The sequence below is a fragment of the Sander lucioperca genome, chromosome 8, assembly GCF_008315115.2.
Source record: "Sander lucioperca isolate FBNREF2018 chromosome 8, SLUC_FBN_1.2, whole genome shotgun sequence".
Classification (NCBI taxonomy): domain Eukaryota; kingdom Metazoa; phylum Chordata; class Actinopteri; order Perciformes; family Percidae; genus Sander; species Sander lucioperca.
The window spans coordinates 13736632-13757499 of record NC_050180.1 but is presented as its reverse complement, the minus strand read 5'-3'; the positions used below and the strand labels follow the sequence as shown (position 1 = coordinate 13757499).

At 40.2% G+C, this 20868-nt stretch overlaps 1 protein-coding gene across 2 annotated transcripts in view; it reads right to left on the bottom strand.

The window, feature by feature from the left end:
- LOC116037700 (E3 ubiquitin-protein ligase SH3RF3) overlaps nt 1-20868 on the bottom strand; it is a 97256-nt gene that overhangs the window by 15091 nt on the left and 61297 nt on the right. Inside the window, exons 2-6 of one of the 2 annotated variants that reach the window (XM_031281676.2) lie at nt 18750-19025; nt 15857-15952; nt 7191-7499; nt 6309-6424; nt 2011-2181 (exon numbers count right to left, since the gene is read on the bottom strand). In XM_031281676.2, coding sequence (XP_031137536.1) covers nt 2011-2181; nt 6309-6424; nt 7191-7499; nt 15857-15952; nt 18750-19025 — 968 coding nt within the window. The remainder of the gene's footprint in view (nt 1-2010; nt 2182-6308; nt 6425-7190; nt 7500-15856; nt 15953-18749; nt 19026-20868) is intronic. The other variant, XM_031281677.2, reaches the window with a different exon arrangement.

Sequence of the window (20868 nt, the reverse complement as noted above, 5' to 3'; positions counted from 1 at the left end):
CACAACAAATATGTTAATATTCAAACTGCATTTAAAAAAGAATGGCATGCCTATTTGTGCAGCCTGTATTGGTCTAACTCTACAATGTACTGTGTGTGTGTGTGTGTGTGTGTGTATATATGTGTGGGCATCTTTGGCAGCCTCTCATTATCATTTTGAAAATTTTCTGAGCTGCACTGCAGACAAAGGAGGGGGGAAAGGTAAGATGGGGGGGAGGAGAGAGAAGGAGAATATGCTTGCATAAAAATAACAAATTGCCTCTCATTTGATTACTCGCCTGTCTTGCTTCTCTCTCTCTCTCTCTCTGGCTTAGATTGCATAACTGCAGAATGTGAAGCAGCCATTCATATCCAGTAGAGAGGGACACCTGCTGTTTTTGCAGCCATTTCATCTCTTTGTATCATTTTCTCATTCTCAGTCCTGATTCTGTTGCTTTCTATTACTGTCTTCTATTTCAATTTCTTCCCAGCTTTCTTCCTCACCTTCTCTTTCTCCACCCTATTCAGTCTTTTTCCCTTCCCCTGTAGCTACCCATCCTTTCTGTCTATCCTACAGTACCATATGTTTCTTTTCATCTTCTCATTGCCGTGCTTTTCCCTCATTCCCCTCCCTTCTATTTTCTTTCTCTTTCTATAATTCTAATTCTCCCTTGCTTTCAATTTCTTTCTCTCTCTGTCTTTCTTTGAATGCATCATGGAGCAGAATACAGATTAGATGAACCGCCACTGCAAATGTTTCCACACATACATGAATAATGACAATAATTAAATTGCCAAATATGATTTCAGCACACTCATTTTTCTGTTTTGTTTGGATGTAACAGCTATGAGTAACAGTGTTTAGGATGCCAAAAGTAACGATGATGATGATGTTGATGATGATAACGATAATTATGATGATGATGATAATGATCAACATTAAATATGTGCTAGCCCAACATTAGAAGTCAGTATGAACTGACTGCTGTTTTGCATGTTACACTGTATTTAAATCAAATTGTAAATATCTCAGGTATCGCTATTATTTTCCTATTTCAAATGTAAAAACAGTGAAGACAGATTTTCACACACACAAAAAAAAAAACATTTTCCAAAAGGAATAGATTGGTTTAAACTGATTTTCACAGTTGGTTCTGTTTCCCGCTGAACAAGTACAGTGTTCACAGCAGTTTACAGTCCCTTCCTGGTAAGTATTTATCAGAATATGCTTTAGCTGTTGTGATAATCATTTTGACAGTTTTGGTGGCAAGAGGTGAAAGCAGAATCCTGACAGTGCACAGTGTGGAGCAGAGGCTGAAACAGGAAGAATACTTTTTTAGCACAAGGAATACAGTATCCGCAGAGTGCGCCTCCACCAACTTAAGCTCAAAAACATTGCTTTTTGGGCGTGCCTTTGTGACAAAAGGCAGTGCAATTACATACCGTAACAAGAAGCAAAATTGCACTGCTCAGCCTGATCTGCAATCGGGTTCAGTTGGAGCCAGGAAATTACCGTGAAAAATTACAATGCAAATTACAACGACTGTGCTACCACTGTCTTTGTGTGAGGACACAATTAGGGGCCGTTATCTGATTGTACTACACTGCTGACCAAACCTATGCACTGAATAATAAATGGAGCAAAGGTTTGAAATACCAGCTGTTTAAAAAAGGCATGTGAAAATGACATGAATGCTTAAGAGATCACTGGCTTCAAATGCAAAAAGAGAAGAAGGTCCCTGACCAGCGCTACCAACCCATCAGCCCTCTATCACCTGAATGAGGTAGCTAAAGTCACATTCAAGTTACATTACAATTGCGACAGGTTTGGATTGGTTATTTTGCAGAGGAAAGAACATGTGGTTGTTGTCCCTTTACCATCTTAGGCAAAATAAGTGAAATACTGTGCTATAACTGCACACCACCAATATGACTTGCTTTTATCTGGATGCTGCAATGACGTAGTTGCTTGGGAAGCTATAGGACCACAACACCTTCCACCCACCCCATGCCTACGCCTGAGCTTACTGACCTGGACACGGGAGTGACGTAGTTTCCTGGGAAAACACCAGAGGCAGCAGTTCTCAGTGAGGTGCCTTTGAACCACCCGTCTTGACACTTCTCTGTCACCCGATACATCTCCCCTTTCCTAAGTTCAAGTTCATCAGCCTTCTGGGGCTTGTAGGCGTATAAAGCCAGATATCTGTGGAGCAAAGGCAGCAGACACAAAGTAAAAAAAAAATGGGTCAAATAATAAGTCAGCAGGACATTTCGAGAAACTCACCAATTATCTCCCTTGTGGATTACCCCTCACATGTTTTATGCAAAGTAAAAGCAAAGCTATTACAAATGCAAATAAATAAATAAATGAACAAATGAATGAACATTAGCAAATCAATCAATCAAAAAAAAAAAAAAGTAGAAATGTGTGTCAGTGCGTTACAAAGGGAGGAGAGCATGCCACATTTCAATGCTCTTTTACTTTTACAAGAGGCAAAATAACTCCTCTGGTATCAAGAAAACGACTCTCATGACACTTTCCTCTTTTAGTTATCAGAACAAGTTAACATTTTCTTATGGGATTTCAAGATTTTCCAACCATTTATTGTTTGAAAAGTGTATATTTTACACATCTTACTTTTACTTGTTTAACTGAGAAGTACATTGCAGAGGACCAAAGGATAAGAGCCTGCAAACTGTTAATGCTCCACTCACTCCTTTATGAAACCACATTTTGATCTACAATAGGATCTTTGTCAGCTCAAAGAGAGGATCTGTGGAGGTTTGTCCTCCCACCATATACCATCCATTTCCCCAGAGTGGGAAAGCAACTGTAAATGAGTGCTTGCCAGATATCAGTAATTGGTCTCCTTTAGCATCTAAAATAAATTCCATTCAAACAGCAAAAACAAACTGTAATTTTGATGTTTTCTTTAAGTGAGGTAAGACCAAAATTGACCAGAATTGCTTTCTAAAACAGTAGACAATAAACCATAAACATGTATAGTTTTTGCCTTTATTAAGTTATCAGATAGTATACATTCTCTTTTACAGTATCAATTTTTAATCACATCTTGACTTACCAATTTCCAAAAAATGTAAACAAATTCATACTGTACTAGCATGTTAACCAGAATCAAAGGTTTCTTGGGATATAATAACAATAAATGGTGAACTATAACACATGGACTATTACAGAATCAGAAGAGGCTGACTAATATCAAATCCAAGATGTATGACCGTTTAATGTTGCAGTGTAGCCTGGGATTTATTAAATTCTGAAGGAGAATTCAAATAATTTCTTTCAGAGGTAGTAACGTGACCACAAGAGGCTGACTGAATGAGTTTTCCCTCTCAAATGGTAAACTATCCTGTGAATGGGTAAATAATATGTCCTTGTTTACCTGCCTACTGACAGGTACGCTGATGAATGTAGTACTTATCTTATACACTATATGTGACTAAGTTTATGTGTCAAGCATTCTGTATTGCATCTGCGTTAATATATAAATAAGTTTCTGGTCCTGATGCTGAGTGACATTCGTAGTATGTAGTGCCAGACTCCGCTAGAAGACGATAAGACCACAGAGTAAACAAGCCCTATATGCGCTGCCTCCCCGTTGCCATGGTAACAGATGTGGGGATCGTCTCCCGTCTCCCCATGGCAACAGGAATAGTTGCCAGGTCAAGATGGAAATGTCCGACCTCATCAGTAGAACAAACCTACTCTGGACATGTGTGTGTGTGTGTTAAGTGTATGTGCGTGTGAGAGCCTGTGTGTGTGTATGTGGCGCTACTTGGAAGGTGATATCATTAAAGCTGACAATGCCGCATTTGACTCACATCCTGCAGGCAGGACACCAGTTACTAGTAAACAACAACAACACACACACACACACACACACACACACACACACACACACACACACACACTTCTATTTGTGCGGACCCTCAATGACCCCTTACCTAAACCATGAACCTAATTCTAACCTTGGAAGAAGCGATTACTGGCCAAATGTTCTCACTTTCCAAATACCCAAAAATGCCCTCTCAAGGTCTAAAACTAAAAATGGTCCGCACAAAGGTAGAAGTACAAGATCACAAACACACACTCACCTTGAATATACCCGTATCTTTTTGGCAGTTACCTGGTAGATTAATTATGAGGTAAATTATAGAACAGTCTTGCTCAGCGTTGGTACCTCACCAGCCATCTGGATGTGACTAGTGTGGTTACATTTCCAAAATAATTTAATTGTGTTTGTAAATATGTCAGGAGGTTTTTCGCTCTTTATCTATCAGAGAAATAATCAACCTGTGAAGTCATGAAGTCTACCAATGGACCAACAGATCCCGTTGCTCTGGACGGAGACCAGTGAAGGCCGTTAGAAGCACTTTTCCGGTGAGCGCTGAGCGTTACTGCGCAGCCTCCAACTGAGAGAGACGACGTAAATGTGCCGTGAGCAACGTGTCTGAAAGTTGTAAGTCTTCTGGTAGCTGTGCCAAGAGAAATCTCAATCATTCCCAATCTTGCAGAGACGGAGAGCGTAGGTGTATGTAAGGAGATAACATAGGCACAGGCTAATTATTGATCACTAAAATGATAGTTAACATTAGTAATTACACTTAAACAGCTAATGTGAGACGAAACTGCCTGCGTGCTTCTCCTGTGCGATATGGTAATTCCTCTACTATGCGACAGTAAGTAACAATCGTTAGCCTATTTTTACAAAAACGTCTGCTACGGAGCCATAACGTGAGGTACAAGGTAATGGAGCCTTTTATACATTGTCTTGTTTCTTTAGAAATAAACAATGGACGAATAGAGTCTTTAAACTCTTCAGATGTAAAGTTATTCTCTGTCAAAGTGACGTCAAAATGAATGGCAGTCAATGGGATGCTAACGGGGGGTGATCGCTTTTTAGCATTAAAATGGCGCCATAGGAGGTTCGCGGTCCGAGGAAAAGCTTACCCCCTTGGTTGTTACCCCTCTCAGTGGCAGCTCCTCCACTCATATCTTTATAACGGAGCTAACCGCTAACCGGAGCTAACCGCTAATCAGAGCTAATCGTAATCGAGCCTTGAGTTCTGTGTGCCTGTATCCATTAACTGCATGTATGGACTCAAGCCCGAATAAAACCCTTCCTTTTATTAAAATGGCTGTAAAAGTTTTAAACTACAACTCAGAGTTGTTTGAATGACAGAAATCAGCTCAAGGTAGGCGTAGTGTTAGCGTGCTAGTTGATGCTTTCTCTGCGGAGTGCAGACTGATTTGCTCTCGCGAGTCATGTGACCAAATCGCAGCCTTTGTGATTAGGAAATCGCGTTTTAACATATCGCGATATTATCGCAAATGCAATTAATCGTTCAGCCCTAAGGTAAAGATAAAAATGCTTCCTGCCGGAGTACCTTGGTAGCCTCGAGCAGTGGTTCCTTACCTTTTTCACGTCAAGGATCCCTAAACTGACACAAATTAGACCACGGATCCCCATTTGATAACACTTTGTCCCAGGGTTCCCAATCTGATAGGATTTTTGCTTTTAGATGTTTAATTACAGAAAGTGTAAGAAACCCATGACCAATATATACATACATTCTGTCATTGTGTTACTTATGGATGGAATTTTAGTGAAAATAAATGAGTTACCTTTTTGCTGATGGACCCTGTAAAACCCCCTCAAGTACCCCTGGGGTCCCAGACCCCACTTTGGCAACCAATGGCCTAGAGGGTTTAAGATGCTGATCATGTAATCACAACATCCACAAGTTTTTGCACACCATCCCCATCTCTCTCTCCCCTCATTGCATGTCAACTGTCACTACTATTATCCACTATCAAATAAAGCACACATTCCCAAAAAACTATATATATATATATATATATATATATATATATATATATATATAAAGACTAAGCACCTTACTGTCCGTTGTTCATTTTTTAAGAAAATAGTAATAACAATAGGTGATGAACATTCATCTCTATGAAAGCACAAAACAGGCTGTACAATAAAATGCATAGTGTAAGCTATGGCTGTTGAAAGCCTTGTTATGAAACACTGATGTAAGCTTCACACAACTGAGGCAATGGTGTGTGTGACTGTATTTTTCCTTTCTGATGGGGATTTGATCCTTAACCAGTAACATAGCCAATAGCTCTGGGCACAAAAGAGGAAATATTTGTAACGTTGCCCTGACGCGGGTTCTGAAAACCTGCTTGGATATCAGGCACATACTGTATCTACTCTGTTGTAAAACATAGAAGGAAGGAGGGACTAAAAAAACTCGGACGCAGGTGGGTGAGCTGACAGCACCCTGAGGTGTACTCACATGTTGAGTGGCAGCTGCACTTTGGCATGGGCCAACAGCTCAGAGGTTATGGATGCCACTTTGGGGGGCACCAGCACCCCTGCCGAGGAAGGAGAGGGACCCGGGTGAGATGCATCCTGCAGACACAGAGAGAGATGCACACATACAAATTGAGTGCTTTCCATTTAAAGTAAAACATTACTTGCAATATGTGCCAGCAGTATTTCAGCTTTTCAGTATGTGTCCTGGGTATTATTCAAAAATACATTTAGCCCAGGTGTGGATGCCACCAGAGGCAATAAATGTAAAAGCATTGGGTCTCCAGTCTCCAGCTGTCAAAAAGAGGAATGATGTAAGTCTCATAGAACTGTCAGAGTAGGTGATTGGGGGATAAATTAATAAAATCTCTAGTGGAGAGGAGTGACCAAAGTGAACGCTGGCTTGCGAAATATACGTGCATGAGTGTACTGCATATATACTGTATATGCTTAGAACCTGACCAAATAAGCTGGGCTGATATATTGGCCGATATTAGTTGATTGCAGATACTGTTTATATGTATAAGTGTATATTGGTTGGCTGGTATGTAACAAGAAATTGCAGCACAAAATGTCTAAGACATGTTTAAGGTTGCTTCGAAACAGCGACACAACTGCATTCGTTACACTACATTCTCTACACTAAATATTGATATTGGCATTTGCCTTAAAAATACAATATTGGCAGGGCTATTATTGGTTGGACAACAATAACCATATATTGTAATAACAAAAGGAGTCACCCTTCATAACAAGTACGGTAAAGGTTTGAATCTCTATTTTTTACTCAACTAAAGAATCTGATTATCACCACTGCTACATACTACACTAATGACAGGGTGTATGTTTGGGTTTGTGTGTGTACCTGGATGCGTGCAGCAGCTCTGGGGTCAGAGGAGCTGATGAGGACCGGGTGGGAGATCTCCATACTGTGCCTGTTGTTGAGCTGGGCGGCCCTCTGGCTGACAGACAGCGCAGAGAATGAATGCCTCTTCTTGGCGTTTTTCTTTCCTTCGCCTCTTCTATGACCAGAGCCATTTCCATTGGACGGGGAGGCGCTGGGGGAGGGACCAGGAGAGCAGGGGCCCAATGGGGTTGGCTCAGAGCTCGGACCTGGAACGTTAGTTGGCGTGGGCTTGTCGATCTCCATCAACTGCTTGGCTGTTTCATTTAACTGAGAGGAGATGAGGAGGAGGAGAAGCAGGTGGTTGACAGATCAAAAGAAGGAAAGAGAGGGGAGGACAAGAGGGAAGAGAGGAGAAGTTCAGGTGTTAGATTTCAGTTCTCAGTGGTTCACATCCATAACAAGATCTCCAGCACACACAAGAAGTGTGTTTGTGAAGCCTTTCCTCACTTGTTCTTGTTGGCAGCTTTTCAAAAACCAGCAGCATAACAATCATCACTTACAACAGCTGGTCCAGTGAGACTCTCTTTGTGTAACACACACTCTCACTGTACTGTATGTCTCAGTCAAATACACACATACTCCCACACATAAAACAACTTAGCATCCCTTTTGTTTGCCAGGATTGTTCTTTCTCTCCTTACATTGGTTTCATTTCACTTCATTCTTGGATAAAATCTGATATATTAAAGGTTTCAGTTATTTATGAAAGCTATAAAACAATTCCTAGTTAACCTATTTTCATACATCAGGAAAGAGCAGTATTTGAGGCTACTCCATGTTAGTTTACCTTTAAGAATTTAAGGATGTAAGTACTTAACATCCTTAAAATCAACTAAATGTTTTGCGAAATGTAATCACCATCACCAAGCATTCTTTTTCCAGTTCCATGATTCTTTTAGGAATAATATAGCAAACTAAATGTCTTTGCACTTTTATTTTCTTGATTACAATGTTTCAGATTTAATATTCTATAAACTTATATACTATAAACTGTATATAGATAGATTTGTGAATGCACCTACATCTACGCGCAGACTATGATGCACAATTCAAAACAAAATGACTGAGAGCTTGAGGTGCCAGCAACATGAGGGTTTGTGCAACACACTGCACATCCCACAAAAGTAATGGGCTGGTGACTTGAAGACATGTGTTTTTAAACTTTTTTTTAATGAGGACCACAATAGAAATAAGCTTTTAGCTTGTGTTTTTATCCTCAACAATTGTATAATTGCATGTCACCTACCTAGTCGGTGATTGCTCGTGCAGTTTACTTTTAGTATTACCAAATAAATGCAAGAAGTAAACATTCCTTCTATCGCAGAGTACATAATAAGCCGTATGTATCAAGTGGTCTGGTCACAGCTCTGGATTTTAATAATGTGGTGGATGTTTGTTTTTTTTATCAGCAACTGCTGAGGAATAAACACCTGGTTTAAGGTACCACTGCATGTTTTTGGTTGTTTTTAACGAGAAGTGCAAAGTTTTTTGGACTCTATAACAAAGCTTTGCTGAACAGTATAAGTGTATCTCTTGCCATTTAGAGCTTCAGTCTAAAATCAGTTGAAGAGATGGCAGAAAATGCATCAGCTCCTTATGATTTTGAGTTATGAGTAAAAAAGAAAAATCAAGGGCGCCCGGATAGCTCAGTTGGTTTACTCCTCAACGCAGCGGGCCCGGGTTTGACTCCGACCTGCGGCCCTTTGCTGCATGTCATTCCCCCTCTCTCTCCTCTTTCATGTCTTCAGCTGTCCTGTCAAATAAAGGCCGAAAAATGCACAAAAAAAAGAAAAGAAAAAGAAAATCAAAACAAAAGAAAGCTAGTCAGTCATTTAGTCTCTTACCATGTTCCCCAGCATCATATCCATCATTTAAATTAATCAAATCCAGTATTGACGCAGTTTCATATGAGGGAGTCTTCTAATTTTTTGAGCATCATCATCTAAAATGTGTTTGGCATATTGTATTGAGGGTGAGGGGATCTCTGTGTTCTTAATCGGCGCTGCTCATTTGTGGTCTGCAATGATGCTCATTTCTCACCACCTGCAACAAGAAATGCATTGCCAGTGTAGTCCAGGTCAGTTCTATCACTGCTTAGCTGCCATTTCACACTGTAGTACATGTGTCATATAAGCTTACTAGAGCTGACACTTGTTTATCAGAGTGACATAAAATAAGTTGTGCAAATGTGATGATGGGTGTTCCACACACATTTAGTTAATCAGCATGTTGCAATATTTTATCAATACTGGAAAAGCTCACACATGATATATCACTGCCCTGTGGCTGTGAGCATATCTTGGTTGTAAATGGAAAAACCGCCGGTGTGTTTGACAATTATGGAGCGTCACTGTGGTTTAGGTAGGCACAGAAGCAGGTTGGCGCTCATTAAATTTGCTCACTCCAACACACACACACACACTGCTTCTTAATGTTCCCAAACTACCTGCTGCTTGCAATTTAACTCCCTTCACCTCCCCTGCCTCATTCAGCAGTACCATTTGGTGACTCATGTTAATCCATGTTGTGTATCTCAGTCTCTGGGGATGGGGTTTGTGAGCTCAAGAAAAGTCTATAAAGCTTGCTTAGATTTGTTCTACAGCATCATCTGGGCAGAGTGACACTGCCAAATTATAACTGATTGTTAAAAGAAACAGTTAAAAACTTGACGCAACTATTTGGAATTAAATTATATTATGGCTGCGGCCAACCTAGATGCTATAATGCACACAACATGAACATCAGAGGGAAAGATATTTCTCAGAAACTCCTCAGTGAAAGTCTATGTAATGCTATCAATCATTACCTCTGCACAGTGTTCAACACTAGAAGCAAACATGTAAAGCAAATATTACACCTACAGTATACCTACCGTACATGTGTTTAATGACTATAATTATTGGTTCTTGGATCATAAAGGACATGGTCTCTAAGATATAGAGGACACACACACACACACACACACACACACACACACACACACACACACACACACACACACACACACAGAGGCCAATGTGAAACAGGGACAAATAAACTAACATTAACAGACATCTTCAGCTTCAGCCCACTAACATACTTACATCGCAATCATGTCTGCTTAGTACTACTATACTATCCCTGGAGATAAAGTCGAGCATTTATTTATCTGTGTGTGTGTGTGTGTGTGTGTGTGTGTGTGTGTGTGTGTTCGAAAAAGAGAGCGAGTGAAAGAGCAAGTGTGTACAGGACCGACCCGTCTGGGCTCCGTGTTGGTGATGTTCCATATTAATAGATATGCTAATCAAAGCCAAATCATATGCAAATATGTATGATGGATTGATGCTGCAGATACAACTCAGTTTGCTCTCATGAATAAACACACACGCACGCACGCACACACACACACACACACACACACACACACACACACACACACACACACGACTGCTTTGTCAGTTTCTCTTGTAACGACCCGTTTTGGTGCCCAGTCATGCTGCAGTATGAGTAGGAGATAAAGGAGTGGAGTGTGTGTGTGTGTGTGTGTGAGTGAGTGTGTGAGAGAGAGAGAGAGAGAGAGAGCGAGAGAGAGAGAGATAGATGTTGTTGATAGAGACAATTCTTCACTTGGTGATTTTGGCTGAATGAAATCTCCCAAGGTCATCTATTATGTGTCAAGCTAAGTGTACTCTCTGTACTCTGTGTCTTTTGGAGGGTGGGTGCTCTCTCCAGGTAATACTGAGACTCAAGCTGATGAGCTGTTACCTGCACTGCGAAAAGGGTAAGCCAGCAAGATACATGCATGATCATGCACGCACGCACACACACACACACACACACACACACACACACACACACACACACACACACACACACATACCCAGTTGCAGGTGTGTGCAATCTCCCTCCTGCTGCACAGACAGGACTATGCATAAAGTGAAACAGGAACAAAGAAAGAAAAAGAAAGACAGTGGTGAAATGCCAAACTCATGCCAAACCTGTCCACCTGTTCTCACATTTGCATGAATCCACCTCAGATCAGCCCAAACCCATCCACACTCAATTCAAACTTATTTAAGCTGACATCACATCCACCTGAACCTACAACAGTGTTCCTATACTTATACAACACAATCCAACCCACTCAGCACACCCACACAAAGTCAAGTCTGGTATAGTATATTTATAACAACCTGAATCCACTCCAGGTGCATTTAAACTCAACAAACCACCCACACCTTTTCCTCATCAAGATACAAATACACCCACCAGAACCCAAAGGAAACCAACACTAAACTAGCTACTGTAATGAATTACTGACAGTTTAATAGTTTTCCCCTAATATGTAAAATAAAGATAACCACCAAAAAACAAGAGACATGCTGATGCAAAACTCTTGCCTCAGTTAGCTATATAAGTATAGAGTATGGACTATTAACAACTGTATATCTGTTGCGTTAATCTGTCATTCATACTGCGTTTGCGAATTGTTTTGTTGGATTTTGAAAATATATATATATTTTTTGTAAAGTTAGTTTGGCTTACTGGATGTACAGTGTGGATACAAAACCTGTCATCCGGCACGTGAGATGTTAGGTATTCTCTTTCCCTTGCACTATCTCCACTATCTATTGTGCAAGGGCACCGTCGCTGCATACAGGGTGTAGTGCTGCCCAAGACCATTGTGATTGGTGTAAAGAACTACAAACTAACCAGAGCATTTTTTTCCACCTATACCAGAATGGTAACTCGTGCTGCGAGACTAGTATTCATTTGAGGAAGTTATCTAATTAATTTATTATTTTGGCAATTTGTATCAGAATACAGATACTGTATCTGTATCATAAGGTTAGACCAATACCCAGCTCTGCAGGTTTTGTGTGTTTTTATCACATTTGAATAGCACAGCCCAAACTAAGGTGTTCAGACTGACATCAGCTTTGTGTCAAATGCTGCAGCCTTTCACTTCAATGAGACCACTGTGTTGGCACAGCAGGGGGCCCGATGCAGAAGGCTTGAACTAAATAATGCAGGGTTGTCCGCCAAAAAGTTGACGCAACCTTTGCCACAACCAGCAAAGGTGCTGGCCAATCAATTATGTGTAAAAAATTCTGGAAGATGACTTTGTAATGTTAACTGCAAAATAGTACTTTTTACTTCCTGATCACCAAGACAGAAAGTAAAGGAATGCCACTGTAATAACGTCTGAGAGTTGTACATTTTTCCTCATAGTATTATAAACCTCTGTGCAGTGTTTTGGACTCTGATAAGACTTCAAACTCTCAGATGCATTAATCAAACAGGACTTTCTGGTTTATATTCATTTAACCCAGCACTATTTTCAGCACCCGCTTCAAATGTAGTGACTGCCAATAACTTCACACACTTCTCATACAATTTTGACTATTTCAGTGGCATCCCTATCATCAGCAAACCCCTCATCACCAATCTATGTATCCGGACTGCCAAATATTAACACGAGCAGTCTGCATTCAACAGACAAAAGCTACAAGAGGTACTTTACATCCAGTGAGACACCCACACACACACACACACACACACACACACACACACACACACACACACACAAACCACACACATACACAGATCAGCAGAAGTCCAGCTGGGCACTCCTCATTAAGCTGCCACTGCACACACACTCACACACACACACACACACACACACACACACACACACACACACACACACTCGACATGCCCCTGTACCCCCGCTGTGTCAGGGTGATGGAGAGCTCTAAATTATTGATGCATCTCTATCTAATAGCAACCCCTATGTGTGTGTGTGTGTGTGTGTGTGTGTGTGTGTGTGTGTGTGTGTGTGTATGTGTGTGTATATGTGTGTGTATCTGTGTGTGTTTGTCCCAGCTTTATCATTTTCACCTAAGAGAGTCATTTGGTGAAACAGCTAATTACAGGGACATGATTGGGTAACCAAGAGTCCAATCCCGTGCAGGCTGCAAACACAGAGTGAGAGAGATTGTGTTTTGAGAGGGCAGTATGATTAAAGGATGGCAAAACAAAAAAGAAAACCTTTATAGATGAGCAGAATAGTGATTTTCTAGGAGGAGTCATCCTAATAGTCTCTCTCGAATCTCTACGTTAATGAATTTCTCTAAGCTACAGTACATGAATACACATTGCACTACACATATATACTGGAGCCAGACCTTATGAGAGTCTTATTGTCTTGACAACCACGCACATGTATCAGTATTTCCCTGTTTGAGTGAACCTCCTGTCGCTTTTGAAGGTTTAATCTTTTGTTTTTTCGACAGGGCCATGAGAGAATCTGCGTGTTCACGAATTTGTGGTGATGAAAAGAGAAGAGAAGCCTTCACAACAGCAAGAAAGAAGGAAAAACACATCCTCGCAGTTTCTACCAATGGCTTTTTACCACGGCTTAAAAGCCTTAAATGTGATGCAGAGCAAATTGGGCATGCTTTTTTTTCAGTTGCACAAGGATTAAAGTAAACTATATTTCACTCTTGACAGGCATGGAGGTATGAAAGATGGTAAAGTATTCGGGGGGTTTTATCCTTTTACTGAGAGGAAATCCCTTAAAGAAAACACCACCTCTGCCGAGTGTTAAACAGCATTGATAATGCAATTTCTATTTCTGTGGCATTTTGACTGTTTTGATTGTGCATTCCTGCAGATAAGTGGTCAAACATAGCCATTATATAAAATCCAAATACGGAAACATTATGTGGAACCTCAACGCAAATTAACACACGAGCGGCATGTTTGACAGAGATACAATATACTTTCTATTTGAGCGCAATTACAATGTCTAACATTAAATGTGGGTTCAGCCTTTCATACCAAAGTTAGCCAGTGTCCAACCTCTGCTAAACCCAGGTCAGTACAAGGGTTTAAAAGCAGCTTGGAGAGTCCTCATCGGTGTGGTTGGTCTAGGGCTGAACGATTTTTGAAAATAATCTAATTGCGATTTTTTCCCCAAATATTGCGATTTCGATTCGATTATTTTTTTAAGCTCTTTGTCTTCTGTATTATTCAACAAAGAATAATATAATAATGTATAGTATGAACACACAATTACACACTAGACAGTTAAATAAGTAAAAATATAGTGTACACACACACACACGTAATTTTTTACAGTGCACAGAGAGGATCTGCCTCCAGCCCCTCCCCCTCGTGAAGTTGCTACCGTGTGCACTTGTTCAGAGAGGCTATCGTTGCGTTAGCTAGTTGCTGGTGTTCTTGCCGTGGGATTAACTGTACTAATAAAACTGTTGAAACACCGCGGCCACGCTGTTGTGAAAGCTCCCCGAACGTCATTTATCAGTCTGGTTGTTACCCCTCTCAGTGGCAGCTCCTCCACTCATATCTTTATAACGGAGCTAACCGCTAACCGGAGCTAACCGCTAATCAGAGCTAATCGTTGCCAACCGAGCCTTGAGTTCTGTGTGCCTGTATCCATTAACTGCATGTATAGACTCATGCCCGAATAAAACCCTTCATTTTATTAAAATGGCTGTAAAAGTTTTAAACTACAACTCAGAGTTGTTTGAATGACAGAAATCAGCTCAAGGTACAGTGTAGCGTTAGCATGCTAGTTGATGGAGTACAGACTGATTGCTCTCGTGAGTCATGTGATCAAATCGCAGCCTTTGCGATTAGGAAATCGCGTTTTAACATATCGCGATATTATCGAAAATGCAATTAATCGTTCAGCCCTAGGTTGGTCTTACATACAGTACTTCTGCTGATACTGAATACAGATTTAAACACACGTTACTACCATCTAAAATTATAACCATCTCCTTTGTTACATCCTGACCTCAGAATGAGGCTCAATGTGTCTTTCTCAGCACAGGTGGCAGGTGGAGGCTATTACCAGCAAAACATAAATAATACATCACTAGTTACCACTACCAATGAATTTAGACAAGAGCTATATTTTCACCATGTGTCAAGACAAAAGTTATGGAATATAGCAGGAGCAGTACCTTTGGTAACAACATAACATGAAAAACTGGCTCAGAATACCATTTAGTAGAGCTGCAAAGATTAATCGATTAATCAATTAGTTGTCAACTGTTAAATCGCCAACTATTTTGATAATTTGATTAATCATTTGAGTCATTTTTCATGTTTTTAAATGTGAATAGTTTCTGGTGTGTTTACTCCTCTATGACAGTAAACTAATCGAGGACGCTATCTTAGGCCTTGGGAAACACTGATCGACATTTTTCACATTTTATAGACCAAACAACTAATCGATTAATCAAGAAAATAATTGACAGATTAATCGACAATAAAAAAATAATCGTTATTTGTAGCCCTTCCATTCATTTCCAGTATATATTTGAAACCAGGGAGCATGGATTGCTTCTTTGGCCATAGTGTTGATAAGACATTACTTTTTTGATTCATCCGATCTGAAAAATCTGAAAAAAAAACCCGGCAGCCTCCTCTCGTGAATGACGAGAAAGCACTGATATCTAAGGTTTTTTTTATTTTTTTTATTTTTGGTAAATGAAAATACTGCAATACAGGTGTTCTGCTGCAACATCGCTGTTGCTTTAACAACTACTTGTGTAATAACCTGATATGTGATGTTTTGTGTGTGTGTATCTGGGTAATGTCTGTGGGTTTACCTCCACATAGAGAATGGGGAAGATGCCAATCTTGTCTCCCAGCATGCCTTCTGCCCAGTTCTCGTCCACTCGCCTGATTACTGTCAGTACCTCATCCTGGAGAGAGAGGAAATGAGTGAGACTACACACATGTAGGTACACCACATGTGTCCGAATAAGAGCTATTTTGTAATTTTTCTATCACTGCGTGATTTTTAAAAACAAAAAACAAAGGAAAGGAAAGGATAAATAAACATTTTTTTTTTTTAAACTATTGATCAGAAACTGGCCAAAACAAAGCATCTCAAACACTTTGCGAGTGGATGTTTGCATCTGGATATATAGATCTCTTCTGAAATTGTCAACTGAATCCTTACAATGTGTGGCTAAAACTTACCTCATCATTTTTATGTGCGTCTGTTTGAATATGCCAAATGTAAAAAATAAATAAAAAATTGCATTGTGGAGCACATTACACTACAAATCGTGTGTACATCATTTTTTTGATTGATAGGCAGCTACCGGTTTCACTTCATTTCAGTTGCCTTCATTTTTATCATATAATATTGTCAGCAATATTATATCCGACACACATGGGAACACATTCCTCCTTCACACACACACACACACACACACACACACACACACACACACACACACACACACACACAGACAGACAGACTTCATCATGAAAGTGTTTTTCCTTCCGTTGCTCCTCTCCTTACATGAATACGAAGGTCTTGGTTAGACCATTAGGGACGACAGTGATAATACTGGTAAATAACTGTTGTGTATTAGTCATACTGAGTAATTACCTCTCACATAAGAAAACAATATTACAAATATGGTTTCTGCATGTCAACATGCAAACAGCGCACCACAGGGGCACGCGTCTCTGCGTGAGTGTATGGCTTTGTGTAATCTTCAATCAATAACCCGTTGATTACTTTAACCCTAAAATGTGAACTTTGAGTGTGTCGTCATTATCTGTTAATAGAGCGCCGCAGTGTGTTTGAGACAAGGTATCTACTGTATGACTATGCTTTGCAATGCTGTGATCAGTCCTAAAACACCTACAGCGAAGTGTACAGTACAGTACACTGTAATTTAATAATCTTTGTCTCTCCACAGACACACAATTACAGTGCAGAGACAGAGTGGATGTGTGATTCAGTCCTTGCACAAATGAGTCTGTGTAACAGCAGGAACAAAATGATAAGCTGTGAGGAACAGAACAAAACGTGGAATTCAAATGACTGTTTACCCCAAACACAACCTGGATTCACACTTTTGAAGGACTGAGAGAGTCTTCTTTCATCTTGTTCATCCATTTCAAAGTATAATTTTAGTGATACTTTGACAAATGGGGATGATTTTGGTCCCACTCTGAAACAACCAATACCTATCCAAAATCTTTTTAAAAGCAGAAAGAGAAATGCATGTATCCTTCCAGTGTGAGAATGCATCATAGTGGTATGGAACAGTACAACAGTGTAGTTTCATGGTGGTGTAAATGCTGTTTTTGGGACATCTAAAAAGTTTCTTCTTTTTTTTTTCTTCTTCTTGGCAAAAAAAATGGAAGGATTGGAATATGAGCACAAATTATCAGTTGCCAGCATCTTCATTCCAAAAATATATTGGTGTCAGTTTTTAAAAATGAAAAAAAATCCTCATGGTCAGAGTAGACTGCAGGCAGCAGCTTCTACTGTATGATAACCCCATCCTTAAAATTCCTCATATCAGACCCACTGACTGACAGAGCTGATGAACATTTTACCAATACACATAGGGTTGCATTGTGTTATGTTTTAAAATCAAAAGCAGTGGAAACTGTTAAAACGAGGCACAATAAATTACCAACTCATTTCATGTCAAGAAATGTCTAAGCCTCTGTGACTTACCACAAAAGACATGCCTGTTCAGATTTTAGCCACTTAACAGTATTTCAGCTGACCACAGCACTGTCTGGCGAAGCTCATGTTCATGCAACAATATAGAACTACTAGTCAATAACACATACATTTCCACATAATCTCAAACAACCACACAAATGACTTGCCAGTGAAACTGTTTATGCAAACAGATTTGATCTGTTTCAGCTGTAAACTCTCGTTGCTTTTGATGTGAAAGCTGATCACATTTATTCACAAAATAGAAGAATGGAGTACAAGCAAGAAGAAGTAAATGGTGAAAACTGCAGTTGCTTTGGGAAGGCACTATGCAGAGCATGTACTTTTCACCCTGTTTGAAGTTGCTCTGGTTTACATTCTGAGAACCAATCTGAAAAGTCGAGTCAGCAGTGATACATCATTAGTGTCCTACAAACAACCACACTGGTTTAACACCACTGATAAGTGTTTTCTTCTACTACGGTATTTATCCTTTTGTAAATTCAGCCATCCCTCTCTCCACTGATTCATCTATGCAGCCTGTCCATATTACACATTACTGTATTTGTTCTGTGTCTGTTACAAAACAGTGTCTTCAGGTTGAGTGTGCTTGTTTTACTATATTCGTGGGGTCCAAAAACCGGGGAATACAGTATACTTGTGGGGTCTGCACAGCCTTGTGGGGCCCAAAATGCTGGACCCCACAAGGTTAAAGGGCTGTTTGAGGGTTAAGACTTGGTTTTAGGATTAGGGTTAGAATTAGGTTATGGTTAGGGTGAGGGTAAGGGTTAAGGTTAGGCATTTAGTTGTGATGGTTAAGGTTAGGGTAAGGGGCTAGGGAATGTCAATGATGGGTCCCCACAAAGATAGTGAAACAAATGTGTGTGTGTGTGTGTGTGTGTGTGTGTGTGTGTGTGTGTGCAGCATGAGTCTGTGTGTGTGTGTGTGTGTGTGTGTGTGTGTGTGTGTGTGCAGCATGAGTGTGTGTGTGTGTGTGTGTGTGTGTATATATATGTGTGTGTTACCTTGCTGAAGGCCAGACAGTCTTTATCCTGGTCTTTATCTTTGACCTCAAAGTCGTACAGTGCTTTGCCCTGGGGTGGAGTTTGGCTCAGGGGACGCAGCAACTGGATGTAACTAGCAGGCAAGAAACCATGGCAACCGTTGAGCTCGCCGTGGTACCAGTTGTCATCCACCTTGCGTCGCAGGATGATGATATCACCCTTGGAAAATTGGAGATCACCGGGTTCTTTTCCTTCATAGGAGTAGAGGGCTTTACCGCAAGGCAGCGCTGGGATATTCTGAAAAACACACACATTACAAACATACACTTACTGCACGAACAAAGGACTTTCATGCAGCTAAACAAAGCAGTAAATATGTCCTTATGTTCCTTGCTCCTGAGGAGCAACATGTTGTTCCATATAGTGCTGCTAAGTCAAACCTTTTTTGTGTCAGTTTTTTTGTCTGACCTGAAGTGACAGTGAGATTCAGGCCTGAATTTGGATCAATCCTGATCTATCCGATCTATCTAAAATCCTACGAGTGATGTCTTTAATTCTGGTGTCTGGTCAGTGTGAATATGGTGAAGAGCTTCTGGCATTGCTGGTGACTCCAGCATTCTCTGGTCAGTGCAGTGGTTCCCAACTTGGGGTTTGAGACCCCCAAAGGGGCCCAAGATAAAAACAGAGTGGTCACAAGATGTTAAAAATGATAAAAATTATATTAAATGGTTTACGTGTTGTTGTTTTTCTTGTGAAATATACTGGATGGTTGTATCTCTTCAGGCCTCTGAAAATCCCTAAAATAAAATGATCTCAGAGGGAAAATTTAAAATCATTCTCAAATCTCCATTAAGACCGTAACCTGTGTGATTAGTGGTCACAACACAATACCAAAAAAGTTAGGAACCACTTGCATGCTGCTTTTTTAGACACTTTTGTATATCTATGGGCAGAGCAGACGAACAGATTACCTGCCAGTTATCTTACTCTACACCAGAAAACACGGTCTCAGTGAGAAAAGTACTGAAGGATGTTCTTCTGTAGTGCACTCCCACGCAGCCATTAACATAAAAGGTTAGATGACAGGTGTTTTTTTACATAAAAATCTTGCACAGAGTAGCATAAAGTGAATTTTGAGGCCTCTGCAGATTATTAAAAGCATTGCTGTCAAGTAATAGTGCCACTGTGTTGAAATTATACCAGATAACTACACTTCCGAAACCTTGGGGTTGACAATTTCCTGAATTTACAGTGAACTGACGTTTTATTATATATTCTGCCTAAGGAGCTGGAAAGTGTGGCTTTTGTGCCATGTTTGGAACAAATCAGTTTCAAGTCTGTTATATAACATGTTTTATTGTTCTCAATTTCTTTTCATTTTTATGTTTGTGGTGCCTCATATTTGAAGGAAGGTACAAATGAGGCAGTGGCTCCTGCTGTGATCAGTAAATTAATTTGGAGAAGGAGAGAAAAAGAGGCCTGGGGGGCAAACTGGTTTTAAAGCAACTCAAAAATGTGGAAAATCCAATATGTTGCAAACAGTTGGCCCTGGAGACAATTCTGTATAGCACGGATAGTTGGGTATGTGCTCCAAGTTTCATTTTATTCCCCCCAGCAGTATGTGAGATATGACTGGTTATTAAAATGTTTGCCAGGTAATTGCTGCTCCCACCTTGGGCCAAACAGTAATTTTCAAAATGCCAGAGCAGCTGATGCATCACTCCCTGGAACTTCATCAAAATCAGGTCTGTGGTGTCTCACTTATCATTCAAGGAAAAACACACACTGACCCATTTACCCTGCACAAAGTGATGTTTAACGTGATGCCTTCCTTGCGTAGAAATGTGGCCGGGTTAGCTCAGTTGGAGTCAGGAGTCCGACCTGTGACGGTTTCCTGCATGTCTCTCCCTTTTCATATATCAGCTGTCTTATCCATTAAAAGCAGAAATTATGAAGGTAAATATGGTGCAAAATGGGAGAGCTTGTAGAATATGATGTGAGAACTTGCAGAACAAAAAATCTGAACTTGTATGTTAAAATTTGCCCTTGTAAAAATAAAATTTGCACTTGTAAAAAATATTCACACACGTGATCTGAATTTGAAGTCATACAAAGAAAAAAAACATGAGTGCTTGTAAAA